The sequence below is a fragment of the Helianthus annuus genome, chromosome 5 (assembly GCF_002127325.2).
Source record: "Helianthus annuus cultivar XRQ/B chromosome 5, HanXRQr2.0-SUNRISE, whole genome shotgun sequence".
Classification (NCBI taxonomy): Eukaryota; Viridiplantae; Streptophyta; class Magnoliopsida; order Asterales; family Asteraceae; genus Helianthus; species Helianthus annuus.
In genome coordinates this window covers 50278388-50297523 of record NC_035437.2, presented here as the reverse complement: position 1 = coordinate 50297523, position 19136 = coordinate 50278388, and the positions used below count along the sequence as shown (strand labels likewise).

General features: G+C 37.4%; 2 protein-coding genes across 4 annotated transcripts; both read right to left on the bottom strand.

Moving 5' to 3' along the window:
- Positions 1 to 11918: 11918 nt before the first annotated feature.
- On the bottom strand, positions 11919 to 16947 carry LOC110940740 (L10-interacting MYB domain-containing protein). Of its 3 annotated transcripts, XM_035990488.1 has the most exons (5): positions 16805 to 16947; positions 13155 to 13471; positions 12916 to 13058; positions 12596 to 12827; positions 11919 to 12515 (listed from the first exon to the last, which is right to left on the bottom strand). In XM_035990488.1, exons 2-5 carry the CDS (start codon positions 13468 to 13470, stop codon positions 12016 to 12018), a joined length of 1191 nt encoding a protein of 396 aa, XP_035846381.1. In that variant the 5' UTR covers position 13471; positions 16805 to 16947; the 3' UTR covers positions 11919 to 12015. The 3 variants fall into 3 exon arrangements, with proteins under 3 accessions (XP_035846381.1, XP_022040745.2, XP_022037990.1); XM_022185053.2 differs by having other exon boundaries at positions 12916 to 13471; XM_022182298.2 differs by lacking the exons at positions 11919 to 12515; positions 12596 to 12827; positions 12916 to 13058; positions 13155 to 13471 and adding exons at positions 13551 to 14225; positions 14301 to 14663.
- Positions 16948 to 17558: 611 nt separating this feature from the next.
- On the bottom strand, positions 17559 to 19030 carry LOC118492103 (protein ALP1-like). The gene is made up of 2 exons (XM_035989890.1): positions 18529 to 19030; positions 17559 to 18427 (listed from the first exon to the last, which is right to left on the bottom strand). Exons 1-2 carry the CDS (start codon positions 19028 to 19030, stop codon positions 17559 to 17561), a joined length of 1371 nt encoding a protein of 456 aa, XP_035845783.1.
- Positions 19031 to 19136: the final 106 nt, after the last annotated feature.

Here is a 19136-nt window from a genome sequence, read left to right as displayed (position 1 = left end):
TGATGAAAATGCTTATTCTATCTGGGAAGCTCTTAGAAAGAAAGTTGAGGGAAGTACTGAAATGTTACAGAGTAAAGCAGCTTTGTTGAAAAAGGAGTTTGAACTTTTTACGTGCATGCCTGGTGAAACCACAAAGACACTTATTGAGAGATACTATCATCTTGTACGCACTATGTCACAGTTGAAGATTACAAAAACTCCAGCAGAATGGGTTGAAAAGCTTGCTGATGCGTTACCGCAAAAGGAATGGGGTACATATCTGATGATATTGAAGAATTCCGGACAGTTTAGCAGGCTATCTATTGCACAATTTATCGAGAAGCTGGAGGCACAGGATCTGGAGCAGCAGAAAATTGCTAGAATGAACAGTTCAACTCATCAACAAGATACTAAATTGTACTATAAAGGAAATGTTCAAACTGCTGAAGCCAGTCCAAAGATACAAACTGCATTTAGTGCTGGAAATCAATCTACACCAAGCAGTCAAGGATCAGTCAACACTAGTGGGTTCTCAACGGTGAATCCTCCAAGTGTTCAAAGTGCGTCCGCTGGAATTCGATACAGTGTAATGTAGCTCTACATCTTCAAAATGGTCAAAATTATTCTGAAGAAGTTGTAAAGCATCATATGGGATTACTGGTCACTGCATTAGAGTCTTACGAAGGGTTGATTGCCGGAAAAATTGGCAATCTGATGCTCACGAAGGAAGATTATAACCAAATCGATACAGAGGAGCTGGAATTGATGGATATTAAATGGGCTTTAGCAAGTGTTTTGAGGAGAGCAGAAAAGTTTAGATTGATTACAGGAAGAAATGACTTCTTGGATACAAACCTTTCTAATCTAGGATTTGATAAATCTAAAGTTGTATGTTTTCGTTGCAGGGAGAAAGGCCACTTTAAAAGAGAGTGCAAGAATCAGGAGCTGAGAGGAGCAAAGGAGTCATCTGGGAAAGATGATTATTATAGGAAAACCATCTATCAGCAGATCACTCATCAACCGCATCAACAAAAAGAAGCTCAAACGGCACATGGAAGAATGATCGAGGATGCAAACAGGAAAGCTTATTATGGCATCGTTGATCAAGATGATGAGAAAATGGCTGAAGGTTTTAGCTGGGACAAGTTTATTCCACCTGATTCAAATGTTCAAGCGTTTATTGCACATATTGTTCAAAAGCTAGAAATGTTGAAGGAATGGATGGAAGTGTTATCTGATGAAGAGAAAAGTGAAGATGAAAGATCTGTTTCATCTGAAAACCATTAATCAGAAACAAGTGACAGTGATGAAGAGATGGAACAGATAAATTTGGGAAAAACTCATTTATCTTCTGATACTTTTGAATTTTATTTTGCAGAAAAATTGAAGAAATTGAAAGAGAAGAAAGCTGCAAAAGAATTGAAAGAAGTCAAAGTGATTGAGAAGATTGTGGAAGTTGAAAAGATAGTTGAAGTCGAGAAGATTGTTGAAATCACAAAACCCTGTCTTACATGTTTAGAGTCTTGTAAACAATGTATAGAAAAAGATGAGAGGTTTAGTGAGTTAGAAAAGTTGAAAGAACAATTGTTGTTTGATGTAAAGAATTTGAAAAAGTCGTATGATGTATTGAACAGACATGCGAATAGTCTGGAGAAGACTAACTCAGAAAGGGAGAAAGCTTTGAAGATGATGAATGCTACCATGATGACAAAGCAGAAAGAGATCAACTTGTACATAGAAGAATGTGCAAAGTGGAAGAAAGAGTTGGATAGTGAAGCAGCTGAGAATGAAAGAATCAGAAAATTGCTGCAAAGTTACAAAGGTTGTGACTACATAATCAATAGAATTTATCCAACAGTTGAAGGTTTTGAAGCGTTTAAAGATGAAGAAACAAAGCCGAAGAAGAAAAAGGATACTGGTAAGAAACAGGGTGTCTGTTATAATAAGTGTCCGCCTCCGATTTGGGAAGGGTACTCACCTAGAAAACCTAACGAGGAAGAACTAAAACAGGCAGTCAATATTAAATTAGAATCCGAGCTAACCGATGTTTTACCGGACAATATTGACGTCACGTTCACAGCGTCCGACATAGATCATGAGTCAGAATTGATAAAAAGAGTGGTTGATCAGGTGTTGGATAAGGATGAGGAGTCAGAGTCAAAGTCCGAGTCCGAAAGTTCGTGTCAGTCAGTCAGAAGTTCAAGTTCGTCCGAAAAGAGTTCAAAATCATCGGGAAAACGGGTTTATAGTAAAGAGTTTTTGTTGTCAAAATCTAATTTGAATGACGAAACGTTTGAAGTTGCATATACTTTGAATGATTCTGACAAATTATATTTTGACAAAGAGTTTCCAATAAGAGGTGTTAAACCAAAAATGATCAAAAAGGTTTTCAAATTAACAGAAATTAATATTTCTGAAATAAAAGATGAAAATCTTAAAGTAAAACCTAAACCTTACACCTCAAGATGTAACACCTCGAAATTTTGTGACCAATAAATAAATAACACGTGTCAAATGCGACAAAAATAATATAAACCCGGATTTAATTAAGATATGCGGTAGGATTTTCGAATATGTAGACATGTTAATTTTATACCTCTGAGCGACTTCGTTATTATAAATCCCGAGACCCTAAGCAAAATTAATAAGCATCTAATATATATATCTTAATCCGGTAATTACTAGTAATCAAAAGTGTCCAAATTGCTAATATTGGGTCTTAAAGAAAATAATACAATCTAAATAATTGCTCATGACCCCCATACTTGCCCCAATGAATAATACATGATGGAGTAGACATAACTGGTGCAAGCATGGGATAAAAAGGACCTCCATCTGACTTATTCCGGATTCAAAATCATGTATAACAAGTTGACCATTCAAACCTTGAAAGGTTAAATTTTTTTGCCTCTGCTAAGCGTTTACGGACCGTAAGGGTCCTGCCTTACGGACCGTAAGGGGGTGAAAGGGTAAAACATTTCCCGCTACAGGCTTACGGACCGCAAGGCCCATGCCATACGGTCCGTAAGCGATGCCCAGCGACAGAAAGTTGGCTGTTGGCTGTTGTAAACGGTAAATCATTAATGTTAAGATCTTCCAAGAGATATGGGCGACCCCTAATCATCTCCTAACACTTTAGGACAGTTGTTGATCATCTAGAACCCATTTTAGGCCTTGTTGTCATGATCACAATGGATCAAAGTGCCTATAAAAGGCCTCATTGTGCACCAAGTTTTCCTCACACCTTGTTCTGCCTTCATTGATCATTTCTGGAGCTCAACATTCCTCTCAAGTGTTCTCTAAGCAAGCATAGGACTTCAGTAAGTATTCAAGTCCTTTCTAAATTGAATTTAGCTTAGTTATTTAGCTAGAAATCAAACCGTCGTAATTACGGTTTGACTTCGATATTAGTCTACAATGGCTCAGTCATATCTCGAATTGAAAGTAGTTATAAGTTGGTATCTATGTGGGTAATAAACCCCTAAAAGGGTTCCCTCTGATCACCACTCTAACTAGTTCAAATAACGAGTCAAACATGCTTAGAAAAAGTCAACAGAAAGCTATTTTGCGATTTAACATGTAATCTATAATGTAGACGGTATACAACCCGTTTGAACACTCATAAAACATGATAATAAGTATATTAACACGTCTAAGCTTGTTTGATCCGGCCATTTGCTATATTGACCCGGTTCGGAGCCGAATATCGCAAAAGTTTGACTTTTGCTTTGACTTCAGTTCTGACCCATTAAAGTTCGATTTAGATATGCCTTAGGACTCTCTTAGGACCAGGTTACATGATGGTATAACCCTCTGTGACCGGTTCGTTGTTTGTCCGAGTCTTTTACGCGTTTCCGTAATTGCTTAAAAGTTGACCGTAACGCCCTTTTTAAATTAAAACGAGAATTTCAGACATATGAAAGAATCATAACCTTAGTTACTGATTTCTAAACATGTCCCTAAAATTTCATGTCAATCCGAAGTCCAGAATAAGAGTTATGCTAAATAGCGCAAATTACGGAACTTTAGTAATTTAATATCGCAATTAGCATAACGCCTATCTAAACCCAGATTTCGACACCAAACCTTTTACTCACTGTTGTAAAATAATATTTTGGGATTTTTAAAGATTTTTAATTATTTTTAACCTGCTCATAACCTGCGGTTATGGCTACGGTTCGGTAAATACCGAATATGCCCTTTTCGGCCAAAACTTGAGTTCTACAAGGTCTTTTGACCCGATTCCAATTGCTACTGATTTTAAATAATAAATAAAGTATTTTAGACTTTATAAACTGTTCGGGAAACTCAGATTTCCTGTAGAACTCTAAAAGCCTCTTTTAATCTTTAAAAAGACCGAAATACCCCTACGGGGTATAATATCAACTTGAACTCGTTACGGGCATTATGGAAGGTATCCTACTGATACCACAACCTCTTTAAAGTATATTGGCTTAGGAAAACAGTGTAGGACTCTTACGGTTACCCGTTGCGCCTTTTGCGCGCACGCTTCGGCTTATGTAACTAGTTTACATAAATTAGCCGATACGGGACAAACCATATCGTTTTGACCCCAAAATCCAGAGTGTGAATATTAAACCCATATAAAACAAGCCTTCAAACTTGTTGGGGCAGAATCACATTCCATTCCCGGTTTTCGCCTTTCACGCGATTAAACCGTATCTATCCTTTGAAACTGACCGGTCTAGGCTACGGCTAATATAAAGACCCGTTAGGATTCTAATAGGTTACTTTGAAACCTTCGTTCCAGAATAGGAGCCCAGTAAAAGATATCTGTGATTTAATCAATTAAGGACTATACTTGCAAAGGTAAATACTTTTAACTTATTTTCCGTTATACGGGCTTGGGGTACGGTATCTAAAATACCGCTTGGTCGGGCAATTGACCCCAACTCAATTGTAGTTGGGTATTATCAATGTGACCCGTTTAAAAACTTGTTTTGTTGGCTTAACGCCTTTGGGGGCTTAATGACCATGTCCCGGATATCCTTGGCATCATTTTACGAAATGGCCACGACCTCGACATCCGGGTGTAGGCGTACACCCGGCATTGTGTCTATATTAATTAAAGGTGTAACCGTTGGTTTACCCACCTCGGTTTTACGCTATGTGGTGTGTCTATTAAACTTTAACCCGGCACGACCCGAGCGACCGAACGCATAGCAAGCATGTAATTCTTTACAAGATTTAATTATAAATTATCCCAAGTTATAAAAGAGTTTGTGCCTTGTGCATTCAAATCAATTTTAATAAACATTTTACAAAAGTGTCGGTTGAATGTATTTACCAGTGTAAACTGACGTATTTTCCCAAAAAGATTAACTGCAGGTACTAAACGTAATCGGCTGGCTATAGCTCCTTAGCATCTTAAAGAGTCTCACAAGCTTTTGATTCCGTGTCTGTTGAACAATACTTTTTATTATTTTGATCCCCCTGTGGATACCATTCGACTATTTGTGATACATTCGATATTACAATCAATGGTTGAATTATATTTATCTTTATGCTTCCGCTGTGCATTCATATAATTGTGTGGTTTGACTATATTGTTGCCAACTACGTCACGGTAATCCCCCACCGGGCCCACCGGTGAGACACGTGGAAATCGGGGTGTGACACAAGAGTACAACAACGTTTAAACAAGAAAAAGGGTTACAATTCTGATTCTGGTTTTCAAAAGAAACCAAACCAAAATCATAGCTACAAAAAGAAAGGACTTGGTTTTACTCCACCAGAAAACTATAAAAATGAAAAATTTTCTAAAACAAATACAAAATTTGTTTCATGTACAAGCTCGGAAGAGGAAGCAAAAAGCTCATTCTGGAGACAAACAAACCAAGAATTTCTTGCCGAGAAGAGAAAGAATGGAGCTTATGTGAAGAAAGAGACAAGAACATGTTTCCGATGCAATGAAGTTGGTCACATTGCATGGAACTGTCCGAAAGCGACAAACACAAAACAGGGAGTTTCTGGAAAACTGAAAAAAGTTGTTGTTGATAAAACCGAACCACCAACTGAAAAATTTAAAGTTTTCAAAAATTCAACAATTGAAGTTGGTGAGTGTTCGAAGAGATTTTATAGGCGAAGTGTAAAACTTGACAACTAAAAATGGGTTGTTAAGAAATCTGAGGTAAAATCTGGCGATGAATCTGATTCCACAAAATCAGAGGAGCCACAGTTTGATGAGAGTGATGAAAACTATCCTTCAATGGATGATGAGAACTTTCCACCATTGAGGACTGAGAATTTTAAAAGAAAAGTTGGAAAGACTGAAATCTCAAATCAGGGTTATTCTGAAAAGGATAATTTTGATGTTGAGAAAGCATTTAATGGGAAAGTTAAGAAGATTTTCGGAAAAATGGTCGATGGAAAGGTGAAAGGGGTAAAAGATTTTTATGCTAAAAAGAAAGCAACTTACACCCCAACTAAATCCGAATTGAAATCACCCAAGGCTGGTCAGGCTTGGGTGGACATTTTCTTTGCTTGAAAAACCTGACTTGCCGGAGATCCCAAGTTTGTAATCGTGGATTAGGAATCGGCATCTTTCATGTTTAATAAGGTTGTTTTTGAAAACACTTGAAATTGTTAAAATTTTACAGGTTGAATGACTACGCCGGAGCTTCCAGGTTGGTAAGTGCGAAGCAGGAATCGGCACTTTAATTGATGGCTAAAATGTAGATGATTCATTCCTACAATTGGTATTGATTGGTTATACCTACAAGTGGTTATTCTTACAAGTGGTTTAGAGGTTGCTTGATTGCAAACAGTGAATCAATGACATTAAGTTGTACTTGATTTACTACATTGGATAAAACTGACAGGATGATGAACCATATCCCCGTACTTAAACAAGTGGTAAACTTACAAGTGGTAAAAACAAATTCATTTTCCGGAAAAATCATTTTGATTAAAACAAACTTAAGTGTTTTGAAATCTAAATGAGAAAATGGTTTGTGAAAGGGGGAGTTCAGATTGTTTATGCCTAGTGAATGGCGAATTGATGCGATTCGATGTCAGTTGTCATGTTTCTATACAGTTTGTTTTGAATTTTCTTCAAGTGGGTCTAGAGTTTAGTTTGTTTTCAAATTTCTTTAATGTGTTTGCATTTTAGGGGGAGTAGAAAATTTCAGAAAATCCAAAAACATTAGAAAATTTGAAAAAGCCAAAAACATGATAAAATTCAAAAATGAGTTTCGTTGTGAAAAGAGGAAATGATAGTACATCAGTGGACTGTCACAACATGCTAAAGAATTGGAAAGTTAAAATGTGATAAACAATCTCACTGCGGATATGTCAGTAGGTTTTTACACATTTAATAGATTGTGACGAGATATAAACCTAAAAATTCAAACTTGCTTATTCTGTGGGGAACAACATCTTGGATATATAGGTAACCCCTGAAATCTTGTTTGAAAGGTCCCTTATTCTGAGATACTAGGTCTTTATGCTCAGTGATATCTGGGGTATTATCCTGGGACTTCTGCTGTATGAAAATACTGACCTAGTCCCCGGATAATGCTTTCCGCAAATGCTTGAAACATAGCATCGCCCTCAGCAAGCTGATGAAACAATAAAATTAATAGTCGCTGCTGTTGTAATTCAAAAGATCCTCTAAAGGGGACACACCGAAAAGTCGAAGCCGTCATCTCTCTGTGTATATGGAAGTATCGACCTGAGCTCTCACGGCCCTCGCATCTAACCCCTGAACAGATATCATCTGTGGTATACTCACCTGTAAGACTGAATATTGGGATCTGGATACGGGAGTATATTCAAGTGATGGGACACACGGATAAGTTCAAGTGCTTAAAACATTAATATCGTATCTCGGAACAGTTGAAATTTGTGTGAAAATTTAAGTGGACAAATATACTGACAATCTAGGTGAATTGTTTAAAACTTAAAATGAAATGAAGCTTAACGGTGTTGGTGACGTGTCTCAAAACTGATATGATCCTCTTACACGAACTCACAAAAATATTGTTTGTAAATATTTCTTTATTGCATTTCATATTTCTTTATTACAAAATCCAAAAGGATTTTCAGTGTGTTTTAGCTTAAAGTTTAAAAAAATCCAAAAAGATTTTTGACAACTGATATTGAAAAGCTGATTTTCAAAATTCTGAGTGCTAAACATGATGAGTATAATTTGAGGGGGAGTTTGTCTTTAAAACTGATTATTTTTATCAAACCTTCAAATGGTTCATCAGATTGAAAAAATCATTTTGTTTGAGTTTTGAGAGTGAGTCTGAGTTAGTGCAAGTTTATATGTTTGAAATATGTATGTGAGAGAAATTTACTTTGAGGTAGAGTTTTTGCAGGATAAGATGAGTCAGGTTATTCGTTCCTGAGATCCGAGCTAGATGAGAGTCAGGTTCCAATACCTGAGGACTCTGATTGGAGATAGTCAGGCAACGATCTTGGAACATGAAGAGCGAAGCTGATTGATCCTGAAAAATTGTGAGATGGAAAGCCAGACAACGATCCTAAAGCTGATGATGCTGAACTAAATAAATGCCAGCATATCGCAAGGGGGAGTCTGAAGACTTGCGTGAAAAGATTGAGAGAGAGAAGCCCAGAGACAGATCAAGACTGAAGATGCGAAGACTCGACACTTAAGACTCGTCAACATCTGAGGGGGAGTCTGTTAGTGCATGCATCTGTCGACTTCGTCTTGTATCGTGTCTTAGTCTGAGAATGTTAGATTAGGGCTCATTGTACGAGATTTCCCGACATGTCCGTATGTGGGAAACTATTAGTTCCGCTTATGTGTACATGTCCGTATGTGGGAAACTATTAGTTCCGCTTATGTGTACATGTCCGTATGTAGGAAACTATTAGTTCCGCTTATGTGTACATGTCCGTATGTGGGAAACTATTAGTTTCACTTATACGTACAATAGGGGGTTTCGCTTTTGTGTACATGTCCATATAAGTGAAACCTAGTCCCTATATATACCACATGAGCGAAATCATTTGTAACGTTCTTGTTTTCCATACCGAGGTGCTGCCGGTGTGAGGATTGGATGTAAACGCTGTTATATCAATCAAAAGTGTGATTTAAGTGAAGATCTAGCTGTTTCTACGCCAGGTACTTGTTTTCCGCACCTGTATCTGATCAAAACTCCTCTGATAGACTCGTTCAGGTCAGAATTCGATCCTACATACATTCACCTGTAAGACTAAATATAGGAGTCTGGATACGGGAGTATATTCTGAGGTGGGACACGCGAATAAATTAAGTGCTTAAAACACTAATTCTCGTATCTCGAAACAATTGAACTTTGTGTGAAAATTTAAATGGATCAGTATACTGACAATCTAAGTGAATCGTTTAGAACTTAAAGTGTTTAAAGCTCAACGGTGCTAGTGATTTGTCAAAAACTGATATGATCCTCTTACACAAACTCACAAAAATATTGTGTGTAAATATTTCTTTATTGCATTTTAACACACTGAAAATCTTAGAAAAAAAACCCAAAATAGAATGTGTTTTAGCATAAAATTTTGAAAAATCAAAAAGATTTTATTTTATCTTATTTTCGACAATGATGTTGAAAAGCTGATTTTCAAAATTCCGAGTGCTAAACATGATGAACAACAGTGGATCGGGAGAGTTTGTTTGAAATGGAAAATGAAGTTAGAGTATGAGATAATTTGAAATGTTTTAAGATAATCTTACAAATGATGTTTTGAGAAACTAACAGTAAAATCAGTGTTAGTTAATTAAGATCATTAATTTGAACTTGATATAACTATTGTTGATGTTGAATGATTTCTATAAGTGGTTTCTAAATTTGTTACATTTTAACAATTGTGAAATTTACTTTTGAGTAGAGAATTGTGCAGGTTACCAGGTTTCTGATCCTGTTGCTATGGAGAGCCAGGAGACGTTCTTGAACCTGTGAAAGCTGTAGAGCAAGATCCTCGTGTCTAAGCCTGAGCAAAGTTTGAGCCAGGACACGATCTTAGAACGAGTGCTATGTCAAATTGCGATCTCGGAACAACTTAAGGGGGAGTCTGTTAGCAAAGGGGAGTCTGTTGATTGAAAGATTTCAGATTGCTGATAAGTTTAAGGAATCAAGAGACCTGATAAAGAGAATTAGAGAGAGAATAGAGCCAGGTTGAGATTCTGATAGAAGAAGATAGAGATTGATGAGGATGCTTATAGAGAAAGATACTTTGGAAAGAACGAGAAGACCGATCAAGACTGAAGACTCAAATACACTGAAGACTCGTCAACATCCAAGGGGGAGTTTGTTAGTGCATATGTCTGTTGACTTCGTCTTGTTTCGAGTCATGTAATAGAATAGATAAACCAGGACATGTTGTTCCAGAGAAACGGAAAACAGGTCTGAACCAGCCACTTCACACGAAGTGACCAGTTCGTGCGACCTGGCCAGGTCGTGCGACGTGCGACCTGGACCAGATCGTGTGGACTGATTCGTGCGATCTGGATTTCCTATAAATAGGTGAGTCTTGGATTTCATTTGTAACATTCTGATTCCGGAGACGAAGTGCCGCCGAAGTGTCGAACGATCTGTAAACACTATCAAATCAATACAATCGACAGTTAAAGTGATTCTAAGTGCAAATCAAGCTACTATAACATCAATACGTCTGATTCCGCCTTTCGTATTGATCGAGATCTCTTCTGAACGACTCGTTTGATCGAATCCCCGATCCTACAATTACCTTAACAACTTGACCAATGTTTTGATAGAGACATTAGGGTTGGGTAAATAAATCTAGTAGCCATATGCGGTAATCGAGTTAATAACAACATCAAGTCAAAACGTTGAACTGTTTTATACACATATCCGGAAACTAAACGCGGTAACAAATCTTTGAACTCACCAGCGTCGTCTGACACACTTGTCTGCATGCTTGCAGGTCTATAGGGTTATAGCTTTGGGAACTTGCTGTCTGGAAGGCTGGAGTGGTCATGGGTCGAGATACATGGAATCGTAATGCAAGTCTAATGGTTTTTCGTACATGTGGTTTAGAAACACTTAACAAATGATTTATGCTTCCGCTGTATACAATTAATGATATATAACGTTTTGTAATACTTTATGTTAATAAATGAAAGATTTATTTAAATATATGTATGAGTTCGATGTGATTGGTAGCTAAGATCCTGGTACGTCACTCGCCTGCGGTGTCTCCGCAAGTGGTATTTTTTGGGGTGTGACACTAGTGGGTAAAGGAATCTAGGGTACCTATCCACGCTAGAATACTGCCGCCACCCTCTAGGGTAGAGGAAGCGGGTGGTTGAAGCAAGGATGGATACTCGCGTGAGAGAAGATGTTTGTTCAAGGTGGGGCTGACTTTGAGATTTGGTGGTGACTTGTGATTGGTTGGGGTATATGATTTTATTAGTTTATGACATGGGTAGGATACCCCCTCTACTTTCTAGTAGGGATGAGCACGGTACCCGTTCGGTACCAAACTGATACCGGCACCGAAAGTACCGGTACTGAAAAACGGGAAACGTGGGTACCGGTACTGAATATACCGGTTCGGTACCAATATTTACCGGTGTTTTACCCGTAAATACCGGTACCAAAAAACGGGGAAAGTGAGACAGTACCAGTAACGGATATACTTAGTACGGTTCGATACCAATACTCTATACCAAATACTCATCACTACTTAGGGGGTGTTTGGGATTGCTTTTTCAAAATAGATTATGCGTTTTGAATAATCAGAATCAGATAATCAGCTGTAACAAAACGTGCTGCAGAAAGATTGTGTTTGGATTTGATTATGCTGTTTGATATCACAATAATCAGATAATCACCTATTGAGTGTTTGGCAAATATATATATTTTAAAAAAATAAATAAGTGAAATGACAAAAAAAGACATTAACCATCAAATCAAACAAACAATATCAAGAAGCCAATATCAACAAACTCCAGTTCAATCGCTACGCCATATGATTTCGGTGCAAGGTAAGTAAACAAATTATTCACTATTTTGCATTAGTACCGCAATTGCAACAGATGAACATTCAAATGGATTGCATAATATTTTTTGCAATTCTCTCTCTTACCGAACTCATATACATATCGTCTTGCCTACGACGTGTAGTTATGTCTTCTTGTGCTCCATTAATTCTAATGGATGTATTACCTTCAACATCTCGACTTGGACGATAACTTTCTTGTTGTGCTTTGTTAAATGCTTCATCAAAATGACCTTTCATCCTAATGTAGTTGTGAATTGCCATGGATGCTATCACAATGTCGACCTGTGTTTCATAAGAGTAATTAACATGCATATCTTTTAATATTGCCCACCTTGCCTTCCATACTCCAAATGTCCTTTCGATCACATTTCTTAAAGATGAGTGATAGTAGTTAAATGTCTCTTTTAGTCCTTTCGGAGCGCGTTGGGCAGCTGTTTGACCTCGACGAAAATCAGGTATATGATAACGAACATCATTTCCTTTATATGGAGCAAGATAGCCTCTGGTATTTGGGTACCCGGCATCAACAACATAATACTTATCTGTATAAATTGAACTTGTACTTCAATGCAATGGGTTAATTAAAAAATATAGCATAAAACAAATATAACATAATACTAACCACCCGTTGGACGAGGAAATTTCACCTCTGGCTTACGTAATGCTTCTAAAAATATTCTTGTGTCATGTGCAGTGCCTTCCCATCCCGCCCATGCAAATGTAAAACACATATTAAAATCACATGCTGCCATGATATTTTGGGTTGCATATCCTTTTCTACCAATATATTTTGCTTGTTCATGCTCTCGAACTGATGCCTTAACATGTGTCCCATCAATAGCACCAATGCAATCCTATAGATACAAAAACACTAATTACTAATTCACAATACTGTAGACAAAGTATTCATTCTAAAATTTGAAGTAAAAAGATAGAACACACCTTGAACATGGGGTAATACCGAGAGTTGTTTAAGAGTTGTCGAGGTACTTCATCGTTATAGTTTGCTTTAGGCATGATGATGTCCCCGCTAAGCTTAAGCACCGCTCTTAAAACACGATGGAAATGTCTATGAATAGTTTCCCCTGAATGATTGAAAATTTCTTGAGCTAGTCTATTTCCACATTCGTGTGCTAATATCAACAAAAAAATACCAACAGACTCTTCAATAGATACATTACGTGTCTCCTTTAGGTTGTAGTGCATTCTAAGATCCGAACATAAGCTCTTGAAAACATCAACATGTAACCTGAAATCTTCATAACAACGTCTAGGATGACCATTGAGTATTTCTTGAATAAAAATATTTCCTGTACGACAGGAAGTGTGACAAGGGATACGTGGGATATTCATCATATTATGTACTACCATCACCCCTTTGATGACTAAACCACATAGTAGTAAAAACCGTTTCTCATCATCTAACCAATCTTCCTCATTCGAGTCATTGTTCTCATCTTCACTATCGGAATTCACATATTTGTTTGGTATCTCCATCCTATTGAAGTACACAATAAAAAGACATAAATAGTCAAAATAACTCAAAATGACACATAGTTGAAAGATAGTATCGAAAGTTCTTGTAAAAAACACAATGTCATTTATTCAAACAACGCACACATAGAAATGTCTACAAACGAACATCCAAATAGCAAAGAATAACATCAAATAAATAAAAAGATAACACGTTATCGCTCGTCTATTAGTGAGTAGAGAAAGCTAATCTTGTCAATGGTAGTTGGCGGGTACATAAAGCTTTCCCTTGCCTCCTTTTTCATGAAGATTCGTAGTGCCTTGTTATAATTTATCGAACTTGGCTCAAAACCAGGGAAGTTTGAAACAATATCCATACATTCTACTAGAGTAGGTATTTGAATACTTGGTGTGCTTCGTGAGGCTAGTGCTTCAATAACCGTGTCAAGTTTAACTTCAAGTGAGGAAGCTATTGTACTTTTTCCCCTGCTTGAACGACCATCAGCATTGTTTTGTATTTTCCTCCTCTTGACCAAATTGCTTTCTGGAAATAATACTTCCACATCATCACCTACATTCCCTTCATCGCTATCTGCCTTCCCTTCTACATCCGTAACACCAATATCGTCTTGAGCATCACTTTGACTAATTTCATTTTGCAATTGATGAGGGGTTTTAGTCTTATCCCCAGTAGCAACACAGTCTCGAAACAATGGCTCGTAAAACTCTTGGTACATCTCCAAATTTTTGTCCTTGAATTTTGCAAGTTCTGGATCCGCCTTTAAATTGAAGTAAACAAAAGTTAGTACCTAAACTACGATGAGATTGTGAAGAAATACTTGATCAAACATTACCTGTATTTTTTCATCCCACCACTCACTCGTTGCGTTTATCGTCTTTTTCACAGGATCCCATCCAAGCCCAGATTCAATTCTCATCAAACGATCGTATAACTTCCAATCCCTCTTCATTGAATCCCAATGGTTTTTAAGTTGCAGTTTGGTGTAATCTTTTCCTGTTCGAGTTTTTAGATTATTTGCTAGGTTCGTCCACCCAACCTTATTGAAGTGGCTCGCAGGTCTATTGCCTTTATTTACTTCCTTGAGACACAACTCAACAAATATCATATGGGTACTAAAATCCCAAACTGTTTTTCGAGCACTAGCCTTGGTAGATGAAAGCTTACTTGTGGCATTTTCATGGTTCAAATCCATTCCCTGTTGGATGAAATCTAGCCTTGGTAAAAGAAGTAATATACATAGAAGGCTATAAAAGCCCCAAATAGTTCTAATAACACTAGAAGAAACTTTCCTATAGATATTCTGGAACTCATAATCTAGCAAGTACATAAGAAATATTTTTATTTTTCTTATGTTGTATTGGATAGGGTTTGAATTTGTGTGCAGCTAGATGAAATTACACTATGTGCTTGCTGATACATCTGATCTAAGCAAAACAATGTAATCAGTATAATTCCACTCATAGTAGAGCTGTTAGTAGGGCTTGGGGATGGTGTGAAGGAGGCAAACAGGCTGCTCATGCGAGATCCCCTGGCTTCGGAAACCTTTTTTTAATTATTATGTGTACAGTTTCGAGTATAGTGATCAATATAATATAAAATGGAGTGCAAACAACATACAAAAGTACCAATAATGGAAGTTGTAAACTGTAGAAGCACTAAATCATAAATTAAATTTAATGAGGACGATGTATAGGCATATTTTATGGAAACATCACCTTTGACTTTCAATTTAAGAAGTAATTTAATCATAGTATCATATTTGGAAACTCATATACAACACTACTGGTGTCATTTATTACTTCCATGCCATAATACATATAACCACAATTACAATGCACTCATCGAACACCCATACATACTTATATTTACGTACATGCGGCTACGCACATATATATTTATCATTCACATGGCTGCACATAACTCAGTTTCACACATACATACAGTTGCACCTACGGCTATGATACTACGTATTGGCATACATATACACGGATACACACGGTTCGCTGACTAAGCATACATACCATCGGTCTCAATGAGACCATTCGTACTCGATTCGCGTAACATTATACTGCATATACATTCTTTCATACAGTTTGCACACACACATAACCGCACCTACGGTCAGCGGCGGATCTAGAAAATCCGCCAAGCCGTAACGTTTTATAAATAAGCCGTAACGAAATTGAAAAAACCTCAAATTTTTCCGAAATTTACACTAATTTTTCCAAATTTTTCCGCCCCAAGCCGTAGCGGGTGTTGCCCCCCGGCATAAGGTAGCTCCGCCACTGCCTACGGTTCACCTACGCGACATACACACTGCTCGTTTATCTTACACATATATTGTTCACATACAACTCCACATATACGGTTATGTATATATATACATGCATGCAAATTTAAGACACTAATCCAAGTTTGCAAAAAAAAAAACATATTCAGTTAAACATGGTATCACATAAACAAGAATTCACAACTCGAACCAAAACCGTGACGAAGAAACTGCGACGAAAGTGTTGATTTAACGAGTTACGAACGAGGGAGAGATCTTAATTATTTTCAAAGCATGACATATTTTTTATATATTTTTTTCTCTATGTGCGTTTTTCTTAAAAAAGCCCACGCTTTTTTTGCGCCTTGCGCCTAGGTTCCGGGCGAGGCCGATGCGCCTCGCCTGCGTCTTGCGTCTTTGACAACAAAGGAACCACCAAACCAGCGGTGGACCCACCCAACCTGGCTGGTTTGGTTTGCCGTTTCTCAGTGGTTGGGTCCACTCCTATTGATCCAAACACTATTTTCTTCTACAATCTAATTTATCACAGCTGATGTTATTTATGCAGAGTCACATAATCACTTTCTAAGTTTCCTATAGATGTTTTTTTCTTATGTATACAAAGAAAGAGAATATCTGGTACATGTAACTAGATAGGTGATAAAAGGTAAGCATCAATGTCGATTCTCATCAAATTTGGTTTAACTAGGTTTAATTGATCCCAAACCTACAATCCACTTATATAATTTAACAACCTACCAAAAGCAACAACTGTTTTGGGTGATGACGAGGCTGCTAAATTAATCCCAATAGATGGAATTAATTCCATTCCAAAGTTGAAGTTATAGAATACAAGAACACTAGGGTTTATCTTCATACCCTCGCATTAACCAGACATAATCAGATCAAATTGAACACTTAAATCAGAAACAATCCCGCACAGAATGCCCCCGAATACACACGCATTTAAACCTTAGCTAAATCTGTGTTCTATTTCTTATGAAACGATAATCAATCACAAGTTTCATATAAATGATAAACAGAAAACCAGAAAAATAAAGAGATACCTTGTGTTTGGTTGGGGCGATGGGAAAGAGATACCGGTGTATTTCGTAATTCGTTCTTCTTCTCCGGGAGTTCAAGGGCACCACAGTGTATATGGCGGTAAATTTTGGAGGTAGTTATGAGGAGATAAAATAAGATGGAAAATCCCGTTTCCTGCAGTAGGTGGTGACCTACTTTTGGATTATCACGTTTTGATGTCTACAAAACGCAAAAAATCACTTTTTAATATTTTTTTACCAAACACTTAAAATAGATTTTTTGCGATTTCAAAACACAATAATCACAAAATCAGCTTAAAAAAGCAAATCCCAAACACCCCCTTAGTAGCTAATGAGTATTTTATATAAAATTTGACAATAAAGGGTGCTGATTGGTTGGAGTTATGTAAGTAGCTTGGTGCCGGGCCCTCCTAAGACCATGTGTAGTGGTAGAACCTTATAATGCCCCCACCATGGGGCATTATACGACACGTGGCGTCCTAGTCAGCAAGGGGGCATTATAGCAAAAGTGGTGTAGTGGGTATAATGCCCCATTCAATCATTTTACAATCATTTCCCAATTATTTTTTTTAATTTAAAACATAAAAAAAACTTCATTAATTTAAAAATAAAATTACATTACATGAAAAAAAAATAAAAAAAAATACTGAAAAAAACCCGAAAATAAAAAAAAACAGAAAATAAAAAAAATACTGAAAAAAACCCGAAAATAAAAAAAAACAGAAAATAAAAAAAAATACAATACTAGAAAAAAGAACTAGTTTTCGTCTTCGCTTTCTTTACCCTCGCCAACTTCGTCTTCCTCGTCCTCCGTTTCTTCTTCTCCCTCAGGTGGTACGTACTGAACCGACCATGCGTGGTGTACCAAATCAACCATTAACTGGGAATGGTACGGTTCGTAACGCAACTCTCGCGCATTACTCACTCTTTCTTCCATTGACGCCTGCGGATGCTCCTGGTGAACGGCTTCTGGCACATAATTCTGGCATATCGCCTTTCCTTCGTCTTCCAAAATCATGTTGTGCATGATTATACAAGCGTACATAGCATCTCTCATTTTTTGCTTGCTCCATGCACGACAAGGATTTCTCAAGTATTGCCAGCGTTGTTTTAGAACCACAAAGCATCTCTCAATGTCTTTTCGTGAAGACTCTTGAACCTTTTTAAAGTATGCTCTTTTGTCATCAATAGGATCACTAAACGTCTTCACGAAAATCGAATACCTAGGATAAATTCCGTCGCTCAAATAATATCCATGGGGGTAGTAGTTTCCATTTGCGTAAAACGACGCTTTTGGAGCTTTGCCAGAAATCCACTCCTCTAACAACGACGATTGTTCAAAAACGTTGATATCATTGCATGACCCGACCACGCCAAAGTAAGCCGACCAAACCCAAAGGTCCTGTGAAGCAACCGCCTGAAGAATAATAGTGGGTCCTTTTTGGTCACCACGTGTGTGTTGGCCTCGCCATGCAGTCGGGCAGTTATCCCAACGCCAATGCATGCAATCTATGCTTCCGATCATACCAGGCAAACCATGCTCGACATTATGTACCTCGTAGATCTTTTGAAGGTCCTCCCATGTAGGCATTCTAAGATAACGCACACCGTACACATCAATTATACCTTTATAAAAAATTATAGATAAACATAAGATTCAAAAAAAAAAAAAAATCTAAGCATACTCGTCGTTTTAAAAAAAATAAAGTAAAGTAGAAGAATTATACCGCGACAAAAATGTTCCAAGCTATCTCGTGTAGTTTTCTCCGCCATTTTTAGATACTCGTCGTTGATGTCGGTAGTGTTACCATAAGCAAGGATTCGTAATGCCGACGTACACTTTTGGATACCGGTAAATCCAAGTGCCCCTCTCGCATCCGGTTTTTGTTTAAAATAATCGTAGTTGGCTTCCAAGTCGTTGACTATGCGTAGAAATAACCGCTTACTCATCCGGAAACGACGCCTAAAAACTTCGTTTGAAAATGTCGGCGCCTCGTCAAAATAGTCTTTCATCAAACGCTCGTGTGCCGCGCGTCGGTCTCGTTCAACATAGCCTCTTTTATTTTTTGGTGCTTCGGGCCGACGAGAATGGTTGACATATCGCACCGCTAGTTGACATGCACTCGTAACCGCCTCTTGCTCAAGCTCCTCATCGGTCGAACCATCGCCATCCGCAAAATACTCGTTGTAGTAACAATTTATCATGGATGAAGAACTAGGAGAATCCATCAAGTTTTTTTATAAATTGTGGGATTTTTTAGAGAGGTTTTGAGATTGTTTTTGTTGAAAATGAATGAGTTTTGGTTGTTTATATATATATATATATAATAGGTTT